General features: G+C 50.2%; 1 protein-coding gene across 2 annotated transcripts in view; it reads left to right on the top strand.

Annotated features, from left to right (window-relative positions):
• Positions 1-23,462, top strand: part of MARCHF10 (membrane associated ring-CH-type finger 10) — a 73,008-nt gene that overhangs the window by 30,101 nt on the left and 19,445 nt on the right. For both annotated transcript variants that reach the window (XM_037492661.2, XM_037492660.2), the window contains 3 exons: positions 1,020-1,194; positions 12,388-12,540; positions 17,733-19,149. In XM_037492661.2, coding sequence (XP_037348558.1) covers positions 1,020-1,194; positions 12,388-12,540; positions 17,733-19,149 — 1,745 coding nt within the window. The remainder of the gene's footprint in view (positions 1-1,019; positions 1,195-12,387; positions 12,541-17,732; positions 19,150-23,462) is intronic.

The following is a 23,462-nucleotide window of genomic DNA, read 5'->3' as shown; positions in this document are numbered from 1 at the left end:
TCAAGTGTGGGTCACCTGTAGACATTGCTTTCCTCATTCCTCTGTAAATACGACAAAGTATGAAAACCTTTGCAGGATTTTTATGGTTGGCTGCAAAGCTGTGTTGAGATGATCCGACTCTGCAGGAATAGGGACATGTCGGGCTGACCCGTAGGGGGATTTTGAAAAGCTCCTTGTCTGTCGGATGTTGCGCCCACTATTTCAGAATATTAAATATGAAATAATTCAGAATATTATACTGAGGTCGGATTTCTTCAGTACCAATACACCATCTAAATTTTCATTGTCAAGTAGATGATTTGCATAAGGAACATGTTTCCTCACCCACGTCCCCCTCCCTCCCCCAAAGTGGTTCTAATAACAAAGAGCAAGAAGTTTGACAGCGCTGATTATGTGTCCTGCTTTCATATGTAGCTTTGTATGTGAATAGCTATTGGTCATCAACTTACTTAGAGGTCAAAAATACTTTCTTGGGGCTTTCCCTGTTGGCGCAAGGGCTTAAGACACAACCTATGAAGCTGTCCGCAGCCTCTGCAGCGCGAGCTCCATCCCCCGGCCAGCCAGGGAGCTACCCACGTGGCACAGCAGACCTCTCCTGCCTCGCCCGCTGCTCCCCTCCGCAGTGTATTTCAGTCAGTCTGCCTGTTCTGTTCCCCACTCTGTCTCTGGTGAATCCTCTCACCCCCCACACCTCTGGCTGTACCCCAGCTCTTGTATGCATAAATAAATAAATCTTTAAAAAATACTTTCTTTGCATTATGTTCTATAAGATAGACTCACACAAGCACATTCTTTTCATAATCTTCTATGAAATAGACTCACCAGCGTTGCTATCATTTCTAAATTGATACGCCCCATCCATCAAAGTCCCCCTGGTGAAAGGGGGCATTGAGCCCAGCAGAAGCCTCCCGAGTTATGGCTCAAGGGGCCCCGGCCTTTGGCTCCCTCTTTTTCCCTCCGCCCAGAAAAGCTGTGACCCTCCTCGCCTTTCATACTCAGACACCTTTCGTTTTTGGTAGAGTTGTGAAGAGGAAGAACCTGAAGCCGAGGAACCAAGATCACCTACCAAGATTTCTGGGGCTAAGAGTGATTCCAGACTTCCAGCCATTGAACAAACATCAGTCAAGCAGAAACATAAAAGCACCATGACCCCCAGGAAACCAGAGAAAGCAGGCCCCAGCAAACCCTCCACAGGTGAGTGGCGGGTTTAGTGAAAGTCACCAGATCTCGCGCCTGTGAACTAAAGGTAAGGGCAGGCATCACAGGGGGCGTGTTGGTTCCACCTGGAGATTCCCCAGCGCCTGACTCAGGTTTCCGAGGGGCTGACGACCTTAGGCAAGTGGCAAAATTCTTTCCAGGGGAGACTGGCATTTAGGGAGGTGCAAATCACACAGAGTAGCCATCTCCACTGCACACGTTTTCTGCCAAATCGCCCAGAATTGCCGCCTTTTCATCTTCTTCATCCTTCTGGGAGGATAAAGGCATTTGGCCCCAGGTATCAAGTTTTATGACTTAAGCGAGAGCATGAAGAGAAGCTTTCAAAAGCATCTGAATGGCATAATTTATAGCCAAAGAAAGGGAGTAATAAAGTCTTCCAGTTCTGGGGTTGTCCTTTCTGGGAGAAAAGGGGCTTGATAAATCCTCCCTTTTGTGCAATTTGGTAAATAATTCACTCTTGAGCTGCCTTTGAAGCAAAGACCAGCCCTGCGCTCGAGGCAGGAATGATTTAATAGTATCCAGAAAGGGGAGAACTCCAACTGGAAGTTTTGCGTCCCCTGGGCTTCTCCCTGTCGAAGCCAACATCTGTCGTAGCAAACCCCGGGGGGGCCCACGTCGGAGCTGGGATAACCAGGCAGAAAGGTGAGCCTTCTGTTTGCGCTGGAATGGAAATGTTCCAAATTAACCGCCCAAGAATTCTCCAATAGCGAGAGCAATTCATTTAAATCCAAATCACAACGACTTTCTAATCCTAACTAGCTCCTGCCGAGCGCGGGCCCATCCAGCGAAGTCCTAATGCACGTTTAGAATATGGCAGCTTTCACTCAGCTTAACCACCCACATTTTATTGCTCTAATGAGGTAAAAAAACAAATTGACTGCTGAAATGACGTCCTTTCAGGCAAAGCCCCAACTCTTTGCCCTGATTGAGCCAGAGGAAAGCATCTCCACACCTGACAGTATTTCATCTTGAAGATTTTTACTTGGAACTGGGTTTTTTTTTATTGGGTGGTGAAGAATGAAATAGGGCTGATAAGATCATCCCCCAAATATTTCAAAATACGTGTTGTAATTTATTAAATGGAGGGTGTTTTCAATAGGAAAAGAAAATTGCATTTGCGTTTCAAGAATGCAACCCCATCCACTCGTTATAATTTTTAGCCTTCTAAAAATGCTTGCTAAAGCGGGGTGGCTGCCCACGCCGTGTGCTTTGTCGTCTGTGGAGAAAAATCTTTCCCCTGAGCCATTCATGCCCACTTGGTGATTTTTAGCTTGTCTGATTAATACAGATGTTTTCCAAACTGAGCCAACCCCATATGGAACTTACAACATTGACAACAAGGGAGGACTCGTTCCCTTTACATTCCCTAAAACATCACATCTGAAGAATTACTAGACTGGAAAACACCAATGTGTAGGCGAGAGAGCCAAGTTGGCAGAAAGAGATCCGTGTCATCAAAGGAGGGATGTTACTTGCAGCAAGTCTTTCAAAAGCGCCAGCTCCGTTGTCTGATGGCCTGGCTGTCGTGTCAGCTGCCGTGGAAGCCACTCAGGTGTGCAGCTGACTGGGTGGGTCACCAGGTTGGCACCAGCCAAGCCCGAGTGTGTGAAGACCCACTCATTCCCATAGGCAGACACCCCACCCTCAGGGGCCCATGATCAGCAAAAGGAAACCCCAGCCCAGAGACACAGCAAGAATTCCAGCTGAGCCTATTTGGGAAGTCAGGTTGAAGGGTGTGGACAACTCAGAAATCCAGATAAATACCCTACTGGTACAGAAAAAGGGGATGCGGGGCCTCTGTTTTCTGGTCACGCTGATCCATTTCACCAGGTAAATTCAGTTTCCTACTTCTCTTCACCCCTGTAGAGAAATATCTTCCTAAAGGACTGGGGGTTGGGGGGTGGACATCAAAAGCTGGCAGTGAGTCACCAAAGCTTTCCCCCACATCAGACCTGAGATTCTGTGCAAAACAGAAGCATCAGACACAGAGAAATCTTTGCAGCATCTGCCCAGCAGACTGACCTCCCAGCGGCATCACGCCATGCTTTCTTAAATAAAGTCATGTAACTTGGGGGTGGGGCGGTGGTTTCACATACGTGCCAATCCACTAAGGGTTTCCCCTGACATGTGAACTGCCACCAAGTACCCCTAAAAGTGGCTCCCTACAACACAGGGACCATCATGCCCTCCACATATAGACGAGTGACTGAGAGGGTGTCCTCTGGTCGTTGTTCTCCCCCGCGCACTTTATACTAAGAGCATATAGTCCCTGGAACTGTCTCAACGATTGGGCTGGTGATTCTCCTGGTTCCTCTCTCCCTCCTGTGGGGGTACAGATTACAAGCAGGTGCTCTGGAGTCCAAACGCTTAAGTGGTCATCTGGGTCCCTCTTTTATTTGTTGTGTACTTTGGGCAGGTAACTTCTCTGTGCCTCAGTTTCCTCATCTGTAAAATGAGGGAGAGGAGGGTCCAAATAGATCTACTGTTGGGATTTCTACAAAAATTCAGGCTAAGATACATGCTCAGACCTTCTAACAGCGTCTGACACTGTGAGCCCTGGACACGCTACAGCATTATGGTACCTGGTGCGTGAGAGCTGTATTTATTTAGTATTTAGGGGGAGCAGACTAGAAAATTTGGTCTTAATGTTGTCCCTTCTCCCCAGTCTTGTTTTCCTTTACTGAAAATCGGAAACAAATTTTCTTAATCCTAACATAAATGCAGGCCCAGACACTTTGACTGCACCCTGAATTTCCAAAACAAAACACCAAATTGGAAAAAAAAAGATGAATAATCAGAAGGCGTTCACCCAGCCAGAGGTTTGCCTTATCTCCAAAAAGACATGGAAAATTTGGGTAGTGAGTCAAGACGCAGCTGGGACTGGTGTGCAGTCAAAATCCTCAGAAATCCTGTTTCATGATCACAGCGAATGCTGGTGTGGGGTGAGAAATAAGCCACGCACATGAAGTTACGCATTCATGTGCAGATCGGCAAGAAGCAGAGCAGGGAGCAGGCACACAAAGGCGGGGGGTAAAGTGGTCTCCAACTCCTGCCTGTTCCCAAGACCCCTCCCAGCCCCAGCCTGGGTCAGAAAGGAGTCACCTCTCCTTTCCAACACAAGTGGAGGCCACCAAAGGCCCTCATGCCGTGAGGCTCTGGCTGCTGGACATCCCTGCCAGGGGCATGGGAAATGAGGGTGCCCTCTGCTGCCTTCTCCCCTCACCTAGAGCTCAGGCAGCGTCCCCCAGTTCTGTGCCAGGAAAATGCCTCTGGATGGAGTCCTGTGAGCCTGCTTCCAATATCTTGCTCTTTAAAACAAAGCCACATTTTCTGAAATTATCCTCACTTATTAGCAGGTTCAACCTAAGCCATTAGCAGACACTGACTTAGAGAAAAAGCAAAGTCCATTCAGCCTAATAGCAGCTTATTGTCAAGACGTGTTCTTGTAAAACTAGGAAAAAGCAGCAAACCCAGATTTATAAAGATAAATATCTAAAATAACTGTGGCCTGTTTTGAACTGGGAAATAGTTATATGAATAGCAGCCTAGAAGAGACATTTGAGGGCAAATCCCAATTTTTCATAACTCGCCTTGCAAAGAAATTCTGTTGAAGATGTTCTCAGAAAGGCCGAGATGAGGGGGTCCCCAGGCCAGCTGGCCCAACAGCTTTCCGAGCTATCTGCCCAAGGCTGAAGTCAACCCACCCAGGCGAATGCACCCACTTTTATGTAAAAAAATCATAATTCTCAATTTATAGTAATGGTTACAGACAGACAGGCTCGGAGGTGTCCCAGGGCCCAGAATTTGAAGTCCAAGCTCAGAATCCTGAGCTACCACTTCATAACCCCGTAAATGTGAACCAGCAACTTCTGCAAGCTCAGTTTCCTCCGCAGTAAAAGGGAATTATTTCCTACCCCACCAGATTGACAGGAGGATCAAGATCCCGGGTGTAGACTAGGCCTTAGGTAAATGTTAGTACCTCCTTCCTTCCCTGCTTAAGAAGCCTGCTCCCAGCACTGCCGGCTGCTCCTGCGTCAGCATCCTAACCACAGAACTGCTCGGCCAGACGTTTACTTTGAAATGTGCGAGGTCTGACTTGATTATAAAACATTTACATGTACTTGACTATCAGTTAGTCATCCCAGGACCCATGACATGAGCAAACACCGTCGATGCCCCCATTGTCCCAGGGGGGTGTGCTCCTGGGGTGCCCTGGCTCCTCATCCATTGCTCCCTCATTCAGCACCCCCACATTCACTTACTGCATGCTCACAGCCAGGCACCACGCAGGGGCCCTGCCCTCCAGGGGCACACAGCCTGGGGCAAGATGAGGGCAGGCCACCGACAGGCCCCCAGCGAGGAGTGTCTTAAGAGCTTATGGGCAAAAGTCCCAAAGGATAGGAGGAAGCAAGATCGATTCGCCCAGCAGTTGGTACTGAGTGTGCCCGGCATGGAGGAGGAGAGAGGAATTGTGGGGGAGAGACAGACAGAGACATCAAGGTGATCAAAATAGTCCCAGGCCTTGTGCCGCAATGGCGTCTGCAGTCTAGGAGTAGAGGTGTCACCTGCAAACTGATCAGAGATTCAGCTGCAGACCTGCTGAATTGGAGCCTGCGTTTACCAGTTGAATATCTCTGGGGTGCTTGTTGGTACATTTGAGTTTGAGAAGCTCTGGTTTCGGGTCAGGCTACAGGTAGGGACGTGTGCAGTGTCAAGTGCACCCTCTGCAGGTAGGCGAGAACTGGGCTCCCAGGGGCCTCTGTCAGCGCTGGGGCTAAAGAACATCCGTTCCTCCCAGGGGTCCAGGCAGGAAGTGATGCAAACAGATTGGCACTTAAAGAAGCTGATTCTGGCTGCAAAGGGGCTGGCAGGGAGGGGGAGGGCAGCCAGATATAGCTGAGAGATAGCAGGCGGTGGCTACACTGGACACCGAGAAAAGTGAGGAGGACTTGGTCCAGAGCTGAAGCAGAGGGGCCGGGGAAGGGGGCCCGAGTTTGAGGGTTCTTTAAGGATCAGGCTAAGGTGGCAGAACTTGGGCACTGATGGGTGTCAGAGAACTCGGAGCTGGGGCCCAGAACACCAGGCCAACGCAGGTTGCCTTGACTGAGACTGAGAAAGAGGAGGGACTGGGTCCCGAAGGCGTGTCTTGGAGGAGCAGGCAGAGGCGGCTGCTAGGAGGAATGCCAGGCTCTACGCTAAGAGGTGGCTGGATCAAGCGAGCACATGGAAGAGACAGTTCATGGAAGAACCATGGACAATAGGGCCAGTCAAGGCAAGATGGGGTAAGGCGACCACAGAAATGGCCCCGCCAGCAGGAGACACCCAGCAGCCAGGGCGGCCTTTGGAGAGCGGGAGTGAGTGACAGCGGCGGATCCTCCGGGAGCTTCTGGTTTCCCACGAGGAGGCCCGGTGGCATTTTAGAGTTGGAGCTGGTTTTAGCTGCGGCTTGTCTCACAGGGCCGGGAATGCTCAGAATCAGCTGGGAGGTGCTTGATGCAGACACACGTCCCTGGGCCCCACGCCCGACCCAGAGCAGCGGGACCCACGAGCCCAGCAGGTGACCCTCACCCCAGAGGCGTGAGCCGGCCGAGCCTCGCCCCTCGGACTGTGAAGCTCCTGAGGAAACCCCGGGCCTTGATGAGCTGCGGGTGCCGGCTCGGCAGGCGTGGGCAGGCTGAGGCCCGCGTGTCTAGGATCCCCCAGGTGACGTCCATGCTGCTGGTCAGGGCCCCCCGGGAGCAGCGAGGTGGGGAAAAGCCCTGCCTTGCTTTGCAAAAGAGAAGACCGGGCTAGCGAAGTAAGCGGTGGGCCGAGGTGACCCACGTGCGTGGCCGCGCTGAGCCCTGTCATGCTGGGGGCCCCGCGATCTCCACTGCGTCAGGGCCCGTCGTCCTCCCCGCCACAAGCTTGGCTGATGGCGGGTGAGGTCGGAGAGCGGATCGTTCACTTCCCTTGGACACAGCCCCCCTACCTGCTCCTCCCGCCTGTTCCCTCCCTGTCCTGGGACCCCACCCGACGCTCTCAGCTCCTTTCTTTTCCCAGGCTTCCCCCCACCCTGGAAAGGCCAGGCGCGGGCCTGGCTGTGGGTGGCGAGAGGGCCGGGAGCTTCCCCGGGGCACCTGGTGGGGAAGGAGCTCCCTGCGGCTGGCGGGACCCGGGACAGGCTGGTGGCGGGTGTGGGCGCCAGGCCCTGCCCTCGGCGAGCCCCGCAGGGGCGTGAGAGCCAGCCAGCTCCCCTGGGCACCCAGCCCCCGGGAACAACTTTTGAGATTTGATTCGTCCACGGGCTTTTTTTTTTTTTTTTTTGAACTATCCTTTCCCACCTCGAGCACAGCTCCTGATTGCTCTTTTTCTTTTGTGCAGGTGACAACAGCGAGCACCCCCTGTTCTGTGTTGAATATTCCCCTTACTGCTCCGTCTTTGCTTTCTCCCCTACCCTGCAGCCCAATACCAATTATTGCTGCCTCCTCTTGCCGCTAGTGCCACCTGCCGCCCCGGCAGCCTCCCCAGCGGCTTCCCCAGCTGCCTCCCCAGCGGCCTCCCCAGCGGCCACCCAGGTGGCCTCCCCAGCGGCCTCCCCGGCGGCCTCCCCAGCGGCTTCCCCGGCCTTCTGTCCAGCTGCCCAGGACCCTCGCCCCCACTTCCCTCCAGTTCCCTTTCCCTCCTTCCGGGTCCCCACCCCACCTTCTCCCCTGAGCCCCGCCACCTCCTCCCTGGGCCAGACCCCAGCCTCCCTGTGCTACTTCCCCGTCTCCTGCCCCACCCAGGCGGAGACCCCTGTGCTGTGCCTGCCGGGCCCCAGAAAGCCCAGTAGAATTTACCTCATGTGGTGAGGCCCTAGCGTGGCGGAGTCAGGGAGAGGGGACTGCGGGCTTCCAGAAGGCAGGCGGACGGGAGGGGGCCCGAGGGCAGGACCACCAGCGGCACCGGGAGGTGTGGTGTGCGGGGAGCAGGAAGACCAGCCGCTGCCACTGACTCCACCGTCCTCTGGCGCTGAGGAGCGAGTGACCAATAAAATCCCGTCATCTCTCGAGAAGCCTCTGCTCTCTTCACTCCTGTGTCTGGCACACTTGGGGGCGTCACCGCCAGAAACGGGGCAGGCCCCTCTGTGTCTGATCACGCCCTGGGCCCCAAGAGGGTGGGCCCCCCGGGCAGGCCCCTCAGAAAGCTCTCGTGGGAACTGAAAACCTGCCCAGAGCACCCGGCAGGGCTCAGCCACTGCTTGCACTCCCTCCCCTGCCTGCTTATGAAGCACCCATTACCCAGGAGCAAGAATCCCACCTCCCGGGTTCCAAAATGCAGCACAATTATAGTACATAATTAGCTTTCATTAAGATCTCCTCTGGGCACGTGAGACAACACTCATTTCCCGCACACCCAGGTAGGCAAATAGACGCGGCCTATTCTTTGCGATGGCACAGAAAGCTGCTTGTCCCACCAAGGCCGCACGCTCTGTGATTCAGCTGCAATTCTGCCCAGGACTGAGGGGAGCCATGCACTGATTCAAAAAAAACTCTGGGGCCTCCCTGGGGTTAAGTTTCAGCTCTATCAAGCTATCACCAGCCACTGTGGCATGAGTTCGATCCCCAGCCAGGGAGCTGACCCACATGGCGCAGCAGACCTCTCCTGTCTCGCCCGCTGCTCCCCTCAGCAGTGTGTTTCAGTCGATCTGCCTGTTCTGCTCCCCACTCTGTCTCTGGTGAATCCTCTCGTCCCCCTCCCCCACCCCTGCACCCCAGTTCTTGTATGCATAAATAAATAAAAAACAAATCTTAAAAAAAAAACAAAAAGGCATCTGGTAGACAGACTCTTGGCACCTCCTAGGCACCCAAATCAGGCTAGTGTGGGGAAGGAGCAAAGGAGAGGATTGTGTTTGTCTTGTTGACTTTGTCTGTTCAAGACCACATCTGCATGTGGCACGTGAGTGCAGGAGCTGAACAATAACCAGGGCCAGGGTGTTAACACCACCAGTCAACGTACTTAGCTCACAGGGTCCTGTATAAAGATGAGTTTTCCACCTGTTTCCTGTCTGGTCAAGTTAAGAATTTTCCAGTCAACAATGACCCTGTCCCCGCTTTGTTAAGAGGACAGAAGCAGACACATCTGCTGCCTGCTTGCTTTGCTCTTGGAGGTGCCACCTGGCTCAGATTCTAGAAGAAGGTGCAGGTGTCGTGTCTTCGAAAGCAAACCCCAGACTTCCCAGAATCCACTAACGAACTTAAGGATGTTGCATTTTCTGGGGACAAAAGTCCCAAACACAATCGCCTCCCCTCTGTAGGGTGCAGCGTCTGTTCTACAGCTAAAGAATCTGCTACACTTCATCTCCCCACGCAAACACGACCTGGTCTTCCTGCAGATTATTCTATGTGCCTCAGTGAGATCACCTTAGAAAGACCCCAAGTCTGGCTCACCTTTGAGTGGGTGAGGCAATTAGGAGCTCGTATAGAAGTTGACTGAAACTGTTGAGCCCATGGATATACAAAGGATGACATACAGGTCACCTCAACCACTGTAATTGCAGCTGGAGAAGGAAGATTTCCCAAGAGTTTGCTTTCCATAGACTCTGAAGGACATCACAAGGAAGACGTCAGCTGTGCAGCCAAGTCAGATTACAATCTTTCATATTGTGACCAAAATGTCTTACTCATCTCTGTGAACCCTCAAATTATTGTATAATCAAGGCACACAGGTATTTGTTGAACAAATTACCAAAAAAAAAAGTTGCTATTTGCCTTTTGGATTTTATGAAAGGATGAGGGAGAGACAGCAAGAATGACATGGGAATAAACGCAGCTAAATGAGTTCATCTCAACCTATAAATCCCACACAACAATAAGTCTCTGGTCAAATTCAGGGCTCTCATGGGAGTGAATACAGATTTCCATTATTATTATTATTACTATTAGCATTATTAGCATTATTATCGCAATGCAGAATCACTAAATGTATTGCTCAGCTTTACAATAACTCAGCAGGAGAGGAATAGTCCCATTTTACAATTGCAAGTTCAAACCTCCAGTCAGAGGGCCTCCACCCCAGCTAATGCCTTAACATTTCACTTGCCCCACACTGGATTAGCACAGACATGGTCACGGGTATCACTTTGGAACTCATTTCAGAGACAGATGCTTTGAAGAAAGCACTTCTTAGAACAAGAAAACAAACGGATCTGTTATCGTAAGCCACCTTGGGTGTTTTGCACAATAGGAACTTGATTCTGCTTTTGGGTTAACCCATAGTTAGAGCCAAATGCATCCCCTTGAGCCCTGGGGATCGGCTAGTGGTCAGTATCAGGCAACACTCAGCATCTTCATCTTGAAGGAGTGAACAGCGGGCGGGTGATAAAGACCCACCCAAGTTTAGGCAAGTTTAGGATATTTAAGTGCTAAAGGTCATAGTAATCCCAAAAGCTCTGGCCAAAGCAGAGTCAGAGCAGACTTGAAGGATGTAAAACTGGCCTCAAAGGGCCTGCTGGCCAGTGCAGGCGGTGGGGGGGTGGGGGAGTGGGGGGGTTGGGGGTGTGCCGGGGAGAGAAGGCCTCTGGGAGGGAGGAGCAGCCTGAGGGTGCGAGGGGTGTGTATGAGGCTGGAGACCAGGGGCCGTGGAAGGCTGGGCAGCCTGGGTGTGAAGGTGGGGTTCCTGCTAGGAATCAAAGTGAGATCCAACGGACCAGACCTTTGGGTCACGTCCTGAACACGCACTGGACATGGCCTGAGCCCAAGCCAGCCCCCTCCCTTGAGCCTCTCTCTGTTTCTTCCTCGGTAATAACAAATAAGATTCCTGCTCCTTCCTCCTCTGTCTGTCAGGGGAGAGGCAGGTGTTGCCTTCTGAGAGTTGGGGTGGGGTGAGGCAGAAGCTGGGGGTTAGAGGAATGCAGCGCTCCAACGTGTCCTCTGGAAAGGCCCTGGTCCTCCTCTCACATTCTCCTCTCCCTCCTAACCCTCCACCCTCCAAATACTACATCCTCTTTTTCTGGAGAAGTCTCCTGTGCCTTTCTGGTCATGTCCACAGCCTCTCTGGGCTCCACAACTGGCCCTGAGCTGGAACATACCCACCAACAGGCCACCTCTTCCGGGAAGTTCCCCGGGGCCCACGAGCATCTCCTGGGGCCTGTCAGGATGGGTAGGACTCAATCACTGTGATAAACCGGCTTCTGGCCACCAAGGAGAGCTCACACCCCTTTCCAGAACCCAGGTGAGAGCTTTTCATGCAACTGTTGTACAACTTAGACTCTGCCACGTAAATCCAATTGTTCCCGGCGCCAGGAGAGGGGCCCTCTCACCCACCGCTCAGGGCCCCGACCCAGACGGAGGCCTGGTGGCCCACAGGCTACGGCTACTTGTGAAGTCCCTGAACTGTCTGGAAGGGATACACCCAGCAACTTGTCTCAAGGGTTTAGTCCAGAGAGTCTCAATTAAGGGCCGTGTGAACTTGAGGAGAGGCGTGGAAAATACCAAAGCACACCAGCACTAATGCTAAACACACGTGAAAAAGAACTGAGATGGTTCATCGCAACCTAATTCAACATGTGGACTCTACAAAATATTCACTAGGATCGCAAACCCCAAGAGCACCCCAGGTCCTGTCTCCTTGACCAGCGAACCTGTGGGTGGCACGTGAGCTGAAAAAGGGCGTGTGTTCCCAGAGGCTTGGGACCTTCCTGAAGGCCATGTTAGCTGCTAGCAAACCACCTGAGGACATGACTGTGCAGGTCCAGAGCAGGTGTGATGCTGACTTGGCTGAGCCCTTGGGGGGCCCGGTGTGTCCCACCGGTAGAAGGCTCTCAACAGTGTTACCAACAGCCCGTCCCAACGCTGGTGACTGACAGTGAGAACCCTCTTAGCAAAAGGAGCCCCAGGTGATGGCTGGTGTCCCAGGTGCTCTTGTGTGGTGATAACAGCCTTGGGAATAGCTCTTGTGACTTCTATGTAACAGATGGGGAAACTGAGGCTTTGAGAGGTGAAGCAATTTGCCCAAGCTCACATGCCACAAGATGGTGAAACCAGGTGGCAAACCCAGCTCATCTCCAACCTCTCCCAGCCCTGGGGCCATTGTCTGAGCTCCCGGCCCCATGGCTGGACCCTGTGAGTGCTCTTTATACAAGAACCTCTTTATAGAAGAGGTTTTCCTATAAAAGCTTAATTATTGAAAAGATTTTACACCTTCCAGCAACCCAGGCGCCACAGATATTATCAAAAAAGAGGAGGCCAAACCTGGGGAGACTGACAGTCAGCCCAGAAATGCAGAGCCTGAGAGCATCTGGGGAGCGAGGCAGGCAGAAGCTGCAGCAGCCAGCGAAAGCGCCAGCCCTCAGGAGAGCAGGTAAGGACCCCCTGATCGCGCATCTTGGCCCTCAGAGAGGAGACCTGACTGGTGCTGTGGCCTAATGAATTCTATGTGGTTTTTGGACACGTGTGCTTTTATTTGAAGCAGCGTATACCTTAAAACGAAATGCTTAAATGGTTTTCAAAGCAAACTATTGCATCTTATTTCCTTCTCCCAGAGAGGCTGGTGGGAACAGGCAGACTTGGAGGATAGAAAACTGGCCTTGAAGCCAAGGGGCACTTTTAAAAAAATTTTTTTCTGCCATGGCTCCTGAGTGTGACTGTGCATGGTTTTTGAGCGGACGCAGGCCATCCAGTTACTGGAGGGGGCCTGTGGGTGGTGGGTGGCGGGTGGTGGTGCCGGGTGGGGTCAGATGGGGTGGAGCAGCAGCCAGCAGCTCTGGCAGGTCTCACCTGGCACAGCGCACCCTGCCCCACCTCCCAGGCGGGATGATGGGCGTCTGTGAATAGCAGACAGCTCACCTCCCACGGACACCTTCTCCCCTGTGGCCCAAGGTCAAGATCTTAATGTGCAAGAAATCACATCAAAGAGAACATACGCTTGATTTCAAAACACGTGGAAGGCCACATCCTCTCACGGTCCTGAGCGTTCACCCCAAGCAAAGCCAAGCCGCTCTGCTGGCCGTCTTACCCTCTCCCACAGCAGCAGGGACAGAGGCGCCCCTGCGAGACTCAAGGGCAGGGCCAACCTTGCCCCCAGCCTGTCCTCCCCTCTGGGAAGCCCCTGAGCATCACACTCGTAACACCCAATAACACAAGAGCCTTTATTTTCACAGATGCTGTGCACAGTTGGATAGGGGACATGGCATTGTTTGGGTGGCTTGGAATTCGGGGTGATTAGAGCAGATGTGAGTCTGTAGCAACGAGACACCCCCAGTCTCCCCCCCCCCCGCCCCCTGCCGCCATGACGGAAGGCCTCCGGTCAGGAAGGACAGACCTCACTTCGAATTCTAGTCCTCTTGCTCCCAGTGATAGACCCTTGGGTGGTTCAGACACCATTCATTGTCTTAAAGCAAGGATAATGAAATTTACCTCAATACATTGCTATAGTAACGAATGAAGTAACATTCTGAGCAGCACCTGGCTTGTGTAGACAACACACTACTGGTAGTTTCTCTCCTGCCACCTCCCAACTAACTCCCAAATATTTGAAAGGTGAGGTTCCCCACACATTAAACATTTCTGAACCCATGAGGCTCATACCATCCTCCATCTATACTCAGAAGATGTCTTGCATTATCCTGAGATCTGCTAAGAATTTGACCTAATTTTCTACTATAGCCAAGGCTCCCCAGTTATCTCCTCACTAGACTCTCCTTAGTTCTTTCTCTCATATCCTAAAGCGGATTGCATAAACTGGAATAGGAGCCAGACATTTGAATTGTTTCAGGAGAGATCTGAAGCAAATATGACAGAGAGGTAATATGTAAAAAGCACTTACAAATCAATAAGAACATGAATACCTTACAGAACCAAGGGGAAGAGGCATGACAATGTAACAGAAGCCAAAATGCAGACAGCTAATGGAACTTAAAAAGAAAATTTAACCTCACCAAGTAAAAAATGTAAATTTGCATGAGATAAATTTGGTCTACCAAGTTGACTAAAGCTTTTATAGTAACACTCAACACTGATAGGGAAACTTACAGTTAACCTTTCCTGGGCAATGTTGGGGCAGCTCTTAACACCCAAGCCCTTGGCCTCACTACTGGTAACACAATTATGGGAGTCACCAGAATTTGGCAGTGTCAAAAATCTTTAGAAAATTCACACCTTTTGACCCAGCAATTTCATACCAGCAAATCTAGCCAACTAGGTGCAACTGATTATTCCAGGTGAGATGAGCTAAAACAGAAAAAGCCTCCATCTGCCTGAGACCACTACTTAAAAGATACCTTATCCAGCAAGAATGCTTATCACCTGTGACGTATGTCAATAAATCCCCTGAAACAATTGATGTACCCAACAATAAAGAATTAAATGATGCATTATATGCTGAACACTTACACTATGGGATTTGTTTTTAAAGAACAATTAATGGCCAGAGATAATGCTTACCAAAAAGCAGGACATAAAGTTATATATGCCCAGATATCCCAACTTTGTTTTACAAAAATTACATGTATTTCTAGATAAAAGAGCCCTGGGTTGTACATTCAAATGCCTTCAGGGTACAAAAGGGGAAGGAAGTTGGCCAGAGAAGTACAGAGTCAGGGCTGTGGCTTGGGAGCGAGGGGTGAACCAAAGGGCTCCACCTGAAGGCCTTACCCAGAATTCAAATGCTCCCTTAGCACCTCCATAGGAGGAAAACAGCCTGAGGTCTTGCGTTAGTAACCCACCCTGCATTCCAGAGCAGCAGCTATGGCCACCTGAATTTGGAAGATGGATGATTTTTATGTCTTCATCCTTTTCATGATTTCTGCAAGGAACTTTGACCACACTAGAACCAGAGAAAAACCATGGAAAGCAGATGACTGTGGGGATGCAGGACCCATTGGTCAAGCACCTGCAGAGGCCTAGACCAAGGGCTGGTCTTAGGCAGATGGAGGCTTTGTCTGAGTTTAGCTCACAGGCCCTAGAACATTCAGTTGCTCCGGGTTGAACTCTCAAATCGGCAGGCCCGCCGCCCACAGCTGGAGCCACGCCGGCCTGGGAGAGGCCTTCACAGCCCGCTGGGGCCTGTGCTATGAATAGCGCGTCCAGGGCATAGCAAACTGGGTGTTTATTCCCAGCCCCAGAGCTACTGAAATCTGCTCCCTATCTGATAGACACAAGAAATAGGATTAAAATAGCATAAATATAGCATGGCACCGTCTGCCACCTTTGGGGAAAACACACACACTCACGCACAAGGAAGTGCTGATTGGATTTTTATAGAGGAAGGGGGGCCGAGGTAGGGTGGGGCTGTACCCCGAGGTGCTCCAGGGCCCCGCAGCAGCTCAGCAGGGCACATGGCCAGCGCTGTGGGCTGCCTGGAGGCCAGTGTCACCGGTGACAGCTCAGTGGCTTCTGTGAATCAGCTTATGGCTCTTGTTGAGGTTCCAAGTTCAGAAACCACCCTGGCCAAGTCTCTACCTGGCAGGTACCTCCCAAAGCCATGCTGAGCCAGCTCCCGGCTGACGGCTGCCCCACACCTGGCACACTGTGTCTGCCGAAGGCTCCATTTCCTGCGCTCCAGAGCTTATCTCTGAGCCCCTTCATCAACTCCCCAGTGGAAAGCCATCCGCTGGAGCCCACACTTCCCAATTTTTTTCTCAAAATAAAAATACTCAGGAGAATTCCGTTGTTTGGGCAGAGCCTCTGTTCCTGTCGGGTGGTCAGCCCGGCCGGGGAGGGCGCACCGGCCCACTCGCTACAGCCACAGCCTGAGTTCGGAGCATCCTGGACTTGCTGGCAATAGGGCTCTTCCTGGGGGTTCTAAAGCCCACATGGGGTCTGAGGAGGGAGCCTCGCTGGCGTCTAAAAGAGAGCGCGAGTCGGGATTCACACCATGTCACCAACTGTCCTTGCAGTCGAGAGAGAGGCTTCCTGAGTGCCAGGACCTTAGAGACTCACAGTGACACTCCCTGGGAGGCGCCCCATTAAAGTAAGTGGGAGCCTGACGAGCTGAGGACTTGCTGGTCACCTGCTGTATCACACGGGCCTTCCCGAACCGGTGGCGTCCTGTCCACTCTCCGGAGTGAGCCACTTAGAAGCAGAAGGACAGCAGATGCTGCAGGGTCCCCAGAGACAGGTAGAGGGGGAAGGGCCAGTATCAGGGGACATAAAGATAAATAGGATTAGAGACGTTCTTGCAGTGTCCTGTCCACGTGAGAGGGTGGGGAAAAAAATTTCGAGTAACTGCATGACACTGAATTAAATGGATTTTCATTTTCACCAGGAAGTTGGAAGCTCAGCAGGTTTCTTAAGGGGTAGCACGGGGTGGGGGCTAGAACACAAACCATCATAGGATCTTGGGTGACCTCCCTGAGCCGGGGACCCTCAATTATCAAGTGTGTGATTGAGGTACCTGTTCCACTGGGCCATGAGGCCCAAGTGTGAGTGTGTGACACAGACATTACAAGCCCCAATGATTTGTTATTTTTATAAGGCAAGTCTTGACCCAATGATTTCACCAAATAGAAATCCCTGCTCCCTGGAGCACCCTGCCCCTCTCCTCTCTCTACCTCTGCACACACTTTAGATTCAGGAGGCATGGAGGGAAGGTTCTATCAGAGCCAGAGGCTTCACACTGCCTAGCGATCGTGATTTCAGGAGCAATATATAAGTTTTATTTGTTCGAAGTAATCTATGTAACTGCAATCATTGGTGTAATTGAGCAAGAGCTTCTAGAACCTTCCCCCAAGCTGCCAAGGTCAACTGTGCTTTCATAAGCGTTGAGGGAAGCAGGAGTTTGTGGGCGTGTGCTGCATGACGTTGGTGAGAAAGCGCTGGAGGCGGCTGTGGAAGCCACTCCTGAGGGCTGGTTTTGCTCATCAATAAACACCGGATGAGACCCACCCTCTGAGAGGCACCGTCATCAGCCCTGACCGACTGACCGCGACATGGGGCTGGACAGGCTTCTCAAAGCTCTTGCAGAGAATCTGTGTCCTCACCCTGCTTCCCCCAAACCAACGTGAGATCCATAAGTGCACGGAGGGGGAGTCAGAAGCCACAAAATGAAGCCAACTCTAGCGCGCCCTCGTACCCCATGACCCCGGGCTCTCAGGGGCTTGTAGATTGCCTTCAGGGACTTCTCACTCTTGGGGTTAGATGTTTTTCACCCATGAGCACCTTATTTTTTTTTCTGATTTTTTTTTTTACATCTTTTTCATTTTTGTGCAATGTATGAATTTTTATCTCGGTTATAGTCCCCATGAAATTCCCACCACCCATTCACCCGTGACCATTCACCATGGGCCCTTGTGCTTGTCCCACCCTTGTTTTGATCCTACTCCCTTCTCTCCCCCTGCAGAATGTCTCTGGTTTCTAGTTGCCTGTTGATTTTGATTTTTACTTTATTACAATTAGGGTTTTTTTTTTTTAATTGATTCCTTGTTTGGATCCTCTACATTCCTGCTATAAGTGAGACCATGCAGTATCTTTCTTTTTCTTTCTGGCTTATTTCACTGAGCGTGATCCCTTCCAGCATGAGCACCTTTCATCCAGGTGTGTCTTTTCTCCACGCAGATCCAATAGCCCAACAAGAAAGCCCGACATGGACAAGTGACACTAAGCCAAAGAGGACGACCCGAGAGAGAAGAAACTTGGTCCCGTCATCCCAGAAAACCATGGTGCCTGACAGTACCCCCGAGAGGGCCCGAAAAGTAGACCCCAGTGCGCTCTCCCCCAGCGAGGCCCCTCCAGCCCTATCCCAGGTCTTCCTGGGAGCAAATTCCCCTCACTCGTCATCAAGCGAGTCCTTGGGGCCACCGCTCATGGCTGCCGTGGGGGGGCCTCGGAGGGCACCATTTAGGTTCAGAGATGAAGACTTCTATTCCATTTTATCTCTCAATGCTGGGGGAGAAGACAACGACACTGACGAGGAAACCCAGGTGGAGGAGGAGCTGCTGCTGGTTGGCATGCACGCCCTCCACTCTCCTTCCAGTCACAAGAGAAGTCGAGTTCTTGGGGCTCCCGCCACTCTGGGCAAAAACAAAAATTTCGAAGGACATCCTAAAAACTGCAGGGCTCACGACGTGAGAAGTGAGTCTAGTCACAGCTCACTGAGAACAAGCCAGGCCCCAGAGCCTGTGCCTGAGCAGCTTCCTCTCGGGCCAAGGATGGCCCCAGAGCCCGCGCTGTCCTGTGGGGTCGCTGCTAAAGAGAACAGCAGTGATGACAGTGAAGATGAGGGAAAGGCCTTTGACTCGTGGGACACCAAGGCCAAGCCCAGACTGGATGAGCCCAGTGCTGAAGGTGTGCCCGGTGACTGTTCTCCTCTGGGAAGCAGGCCCAGCCCCCACAATTACCAAAGAGACTGGCAAGCCTATTTAAACAGCTCTAGTAGTTCCCTGGACTATTTTCTTTCGGGTAGACTGATACCACCAAGACCACCCATGAGCTCCCCCTACAACACTCCTGGGTCATTAATACCTGCTGGTCTGAGCAACAATTTCCCAGTGGACCTGCTGGCACCACCTACTTCCACTCACAGTTCAGACGCAGAAGGGAACTCAAGATTTAGTGTGCGTCGGCCACTGTCCCCCATTAGAAATAGGAACCCACTGGCCAGGACTGACCACCACAGTCATCTTCCAGTAGACAACGTGCCTGAATTTGATGGCAGGGGAGCAGAAGATACGACTTTGAGAAACCAGTCTCAGGGGGCACCGTTATACACCGAAAGTCTCTTAGTAAATCCTCAAAGCAGCTCATCCCTGGTGGAATCTTCCAGTTCCTCTCCACCCGAGAGGATGGAGAACTTACAGGACCACCTGCATGTGTCGGGGTCCCTGCAGGAAAATATACGTTTGACCTTCTTTACAGTGTCCAATTTCCCAAGTCACAGTGACGGTGGGAGCAGAATGGCAGTGTCTGGATCCACAGATAAGGAAGCCACAAAAATTAAAGCTGACCCTGAGAAACTCAAGAGATTGCAAGAAAGGTGAGGACATCTCATAATGAGATATGTACACTTTTTAAAAAAAACAAACTCCATCCTAGTGCTAAAATAACCAACACTTTGATTAGAAGATGGAGGGGTGTTTAAACCAGAGGAAGGCCTTCCTTGACATTTTAATGATTGCTTTTATCAAGAATATGATCTAATTGCTCTTAAAATACATGTATATAAGGAAAGGTTGGGAGTTGCATTTCTTCGGTATTCCCAAAGTGTTCCTTGAATACCGTAACTTGCATGTAAGTGTATCTGGCTGTCCCTAGGGAATAGCACTTCTCACCAGTGAGATTTTTGCACGAGAGAGGTTGCTATCTCCCCAGAGAATGGGCCGCTCAGCATTTGAAGTTCACCAGCTTTCCATAGGGGGATTTTGTGTGAATCCAAACTACAGCTCTAGAATCTGAATCTTCCAAACCAAAAGGCTGTTCCCAAACAGTTACCATAGTTATCTGGGTTCCCCAACGGGCCTCTGGGGTAACCACAAGAGCATTTTGTGTGCTCTTTCAAATGCAGGGGAGAGAGAGAAATTTGATCTTTTTTAAATGGTCCTTTTCTTTGATCCTTCCCTTCTTGGGAGGCCATCTTGGGGTATTTCACAACTCCGACATCGGATACTTTTTAAAGCCATCGTTAAACTCCACCTCGGGATTCTACCGTCTGATTTATGATGGGTGTTTACCGGGCCCTGAGCTTGCCTTTCTTTTTTTTTTTTTTAAATAATAAATTTTATTTTTATATTCCCCATACAATTGCAAACGCCCCATTCTGACCCCAATCCTTCCCCTCCCACCCCCCACCCCCCAAAAAGTGTCTCTGGTTCATAGTTTTTTGTTGATTTTGATTTTCACTTTCTTATATTCATTTTCCTGGTCCCTTATTTAAGTTTTCTAGATTCCTGCTATGAGTGAGACCATCCGGTATTTTTCTTTTTCTTTTTGGCTTATTTCACTGAGCATGATCCCTTCCAGCGCCATCCATGTTGCTGCAAATTGCATGTGTTTATATTTGTTGAATGCTGAGTAATATTCCATGGTGTATATGTACCACATCTTCTTGATCCAGTCATCTATTTTTGGGCATCTGGGCTGTTTCCAAAGCTTAGCTATTGTAAATAGTGCTGCTATAAACATAGGGGTGCAGGTGCTCTTTGGAATTGATGTTTCTATGTCCTTTGGGTAAATACCTAGGAGTGGAATTGCTGGATCATATGGAAGCTCTATGTTTAGTAGGTCCAGAAATCTCCACACAGCTGAGCTTGCCTTTCTGACCTGGAAGCTGATTCTCTGAATGCGAGCTCTCTGTGTATTTAGTGTGGCTCATTTGGGCTATTCATTAGCCTGTTGATATTCCTTTCTAAGGAGGAAAATTTCTTGGCAATGATTTAGAAATGCAGAAGAGGAACACAGATGTGCCCACACTCCTCTATGCTTTCACTCAGTTGCGGGAATGAAATATCCTTATAGTATAGTTAGCAGCGGGTTTTCGTTCTCACTTTAAACAAATCACCAAAAGACTGGCGCATGAATCGGGATCAAAGGGCTTCGCACACACCAGTCCTCCCCAACCCAAAAAAACAGCTTCAGACCCACTTGCCAGGAGTCTGGAGTTCCCCCAACCCAAAGTGATGCCCCAAATAATTCCTTCAAGAAATGCATCCACTGCATTCAGCAGCTATTATTTCCGTACTTTGCTTATCAAGCACTCTTTTTTTTTTTTTCTGTATGTACTAAAAGTATGCTCTTCTTATTTCAAAAAATACTCATTTTAGGAACCATTAAAAATATAAACTTAGGGGCCTCCCTGGAGGCACAAGGGTTAGGATGCAACCTATGAAGCTATTCGCAGCCACTGCAGAACGAGTTTGATTCCCGGCCAGCCAAGGAGCTACCCACATGGCGCAGCAGACCTCTCCTGTCTTGCCTGCTGCTCCCCTCAGCAGTATATTTCAGTCAATCCTGTTCTGCTCCCCACTCTGTCTCTGGTGAATCCTCTCACCCCCCACACACACCTCTGGCCTATACCCCAACTCTTATATGCATAAATAAACAAATCTTTTAAAAATATATATATAAACTTAAAAATTACCTGTAACTATAATCTAGAGAGAAGCACTGTTTACAGCTTTCCACTTTCCATTTGCATACAGATGCAATTTTTTAAGCTTTGGCTCACATATTATAATATGGCTTCTATTGATATTTCAAGCCCATTTCTCAGCACCACGTACAATCTTAAATTTGGCCCTCTGTCTATAATACACACAAGTAAGTACATAACACACATATAGCCTAGGGAATGAGACATTTCTGTGTCCACCTTCCAGCCGAGAGCATCGCTAGAACCCCAGTGGGTTCATTGCCCCCATCCCCAAAACTCCCTTGGCCCCCAGGAGACCATTCCTGCCTTGCATTTATCATTCCTTTGCCTTCTGTTTTGTTGTTGTTGGAGAATTCTTCCTTGTGGTTTTACCATTTGTGTGTGTGTATGTGTGTGTGTGTGTGTGTCCCAAGCAATAGACTAGGGATACTTTCAGTTCCACAGAAATATGACTATTACTTCTGAGCTCTGTAGAAATACAATCTGTTCTTTGACGACTTGCTTTTCCCCTGACAGCATTCGTGAGCTGCATCCTTGTTGGTATTTTTGGCTTTAATTCACTCGCTCGCAGCCGAACAAAGTATCCCATCACAGAAATCAGCCACAGCTTAGCCCTTCTCCCATCTTCTTTGCTGTTTTCTGCAAGCAGCACCACATGAACATTCTCATAAGTGTCTCCAGGTGCACTTGAGCTGCATTTTATGAGACACTGACCCAGTAGTTCTGGGATGGCAGGGAGCACCCTCCCACCATGCTAAAGAAAGCCAATCCATGGTCTGAGCAGTGGTGTGTACCATTGTCCATCTCCGCCAGCACTTGTACGCTTTGGGTCTTCCCAGTGTTTTCCAGTCTGATGGGAGTAAAAGGATGTCGTGGCTTTAATTTACATTTTCTTTTTTTTTCCAAAGATTTATTTATTTATGCATACAAGAGCTGGGGTACAGGCCAAAGGTGCAGGGGGTGAGAGGATTCACCAGAGACAGAGTGGGAAGCAGAAGAGGCGGATCGACTAAAATACACTGCTGAGGGGAAGCAGCGGGAGAGTCAGGAGAGGTCTGCTGCGCCAGGTGGGTAGCTCCCTGGCCAGCTGGTATCAAACCCATGCTGCAGAGGCTGCAGAGAGCTTCACAGTGCTGCGTTTAACCCCTTGCGCCACCAGGGAGGCCCTAATTGACATTTTCATGACTACTACTGACGTCAGGTGTTTTATGTCCTTTTTGAATGTTCAATGGCCATTTGTGTTTCCTCTTCAGTAAAATACTTTTGCCCATTTTTCTTTTAGAATCCTCTTCTCTGAAGAACTCTATGTTCTGACTACTCATCTACTCCTTTGACAGTCACGTGTTCGAAATAGCTTTTCCCAATTTGCAGTTTGTCTCTTGATGTCTTTTAACGAAAACACACTCTTCTTTGACATAGTTGAATGTACCCATCTTTTTTACAGATGGTGCGATTTGTATCTTGCGATCTTGATGAAGACAATAGTCTTCCTATTTTCTTCTCAACTCTCTACTGTTGTATTTATTGGAATTGCATTGAATGTATAGATTACTCCGAGGACAATTGATTTGGTGGGAAATAGTGAGTCTTTCTGTGATAAACATGGCACTATCTCTCGTTTGTGTGCCTCATAGAAAACTATAAATCTGTTCCTTTTCACTGACCCCCCCTTTCTTGGGGAAGGAGGTCTCCAAGAAAGTGACTATTATACTTCTATGCCCCAAGCATCACCCTTCTCTTCCTAGTCTTTGCTTTTTTTGTCCCTCACTATAGTTTCCCTTCCTTGACCGGACAGCCCCCAGCCACATGAAGACTCTCAAGAACTCTCAACAAAAAAAATAATCTACACATCTTAAAATTCTCCATACAGGAACACCAACCACTTCCCCACCCACCACCTATGACACACAACTGCATCCACTGACATTTTCATTCCTCGTGCGTGCGTCACACGCCGGGAGCTGCACTCGGGCATCTTGGTACACTTGGTTGGCAAGTGTGGAGTCCTGGGGAGCTATGCCCAGATGCCCTGGCTGGTTATCTGTCTCACCCAACATCTACTGAGGCATGTCCACGTGCACATACATGCCGGACACGGGATGCACTGAAGACCCGGCAGGACTGGCTCACTACCGTCCTCGCTGCCCGTCTGCCCACGTGGAGCCGGCTGGCAGCAGATTAGCACATGGCTTCCCAGACGG

Source organism: Talpa occidentalis, unplaced genomic scaffold (genome assembly GCF_014898055.3).
Source record: "Talpa occidentalis isolate TD23 unplaced genomic scaffold, MPIMG_talOcc4v2.1 talOcc4.7, whole genome shotgun sequence".
Taxonomy (NCBI): Eukaryota; Metazoa; Chordata; class Mammalia; order Eulipotyphla; family Talpidae; genus Talpa; species Talpa occidentalis.
The sequence above is the reverse complement of the archived record's forward strand: the minus strand, read 5'-3'. Positions and strand labels throughout refer to the sequence as shown.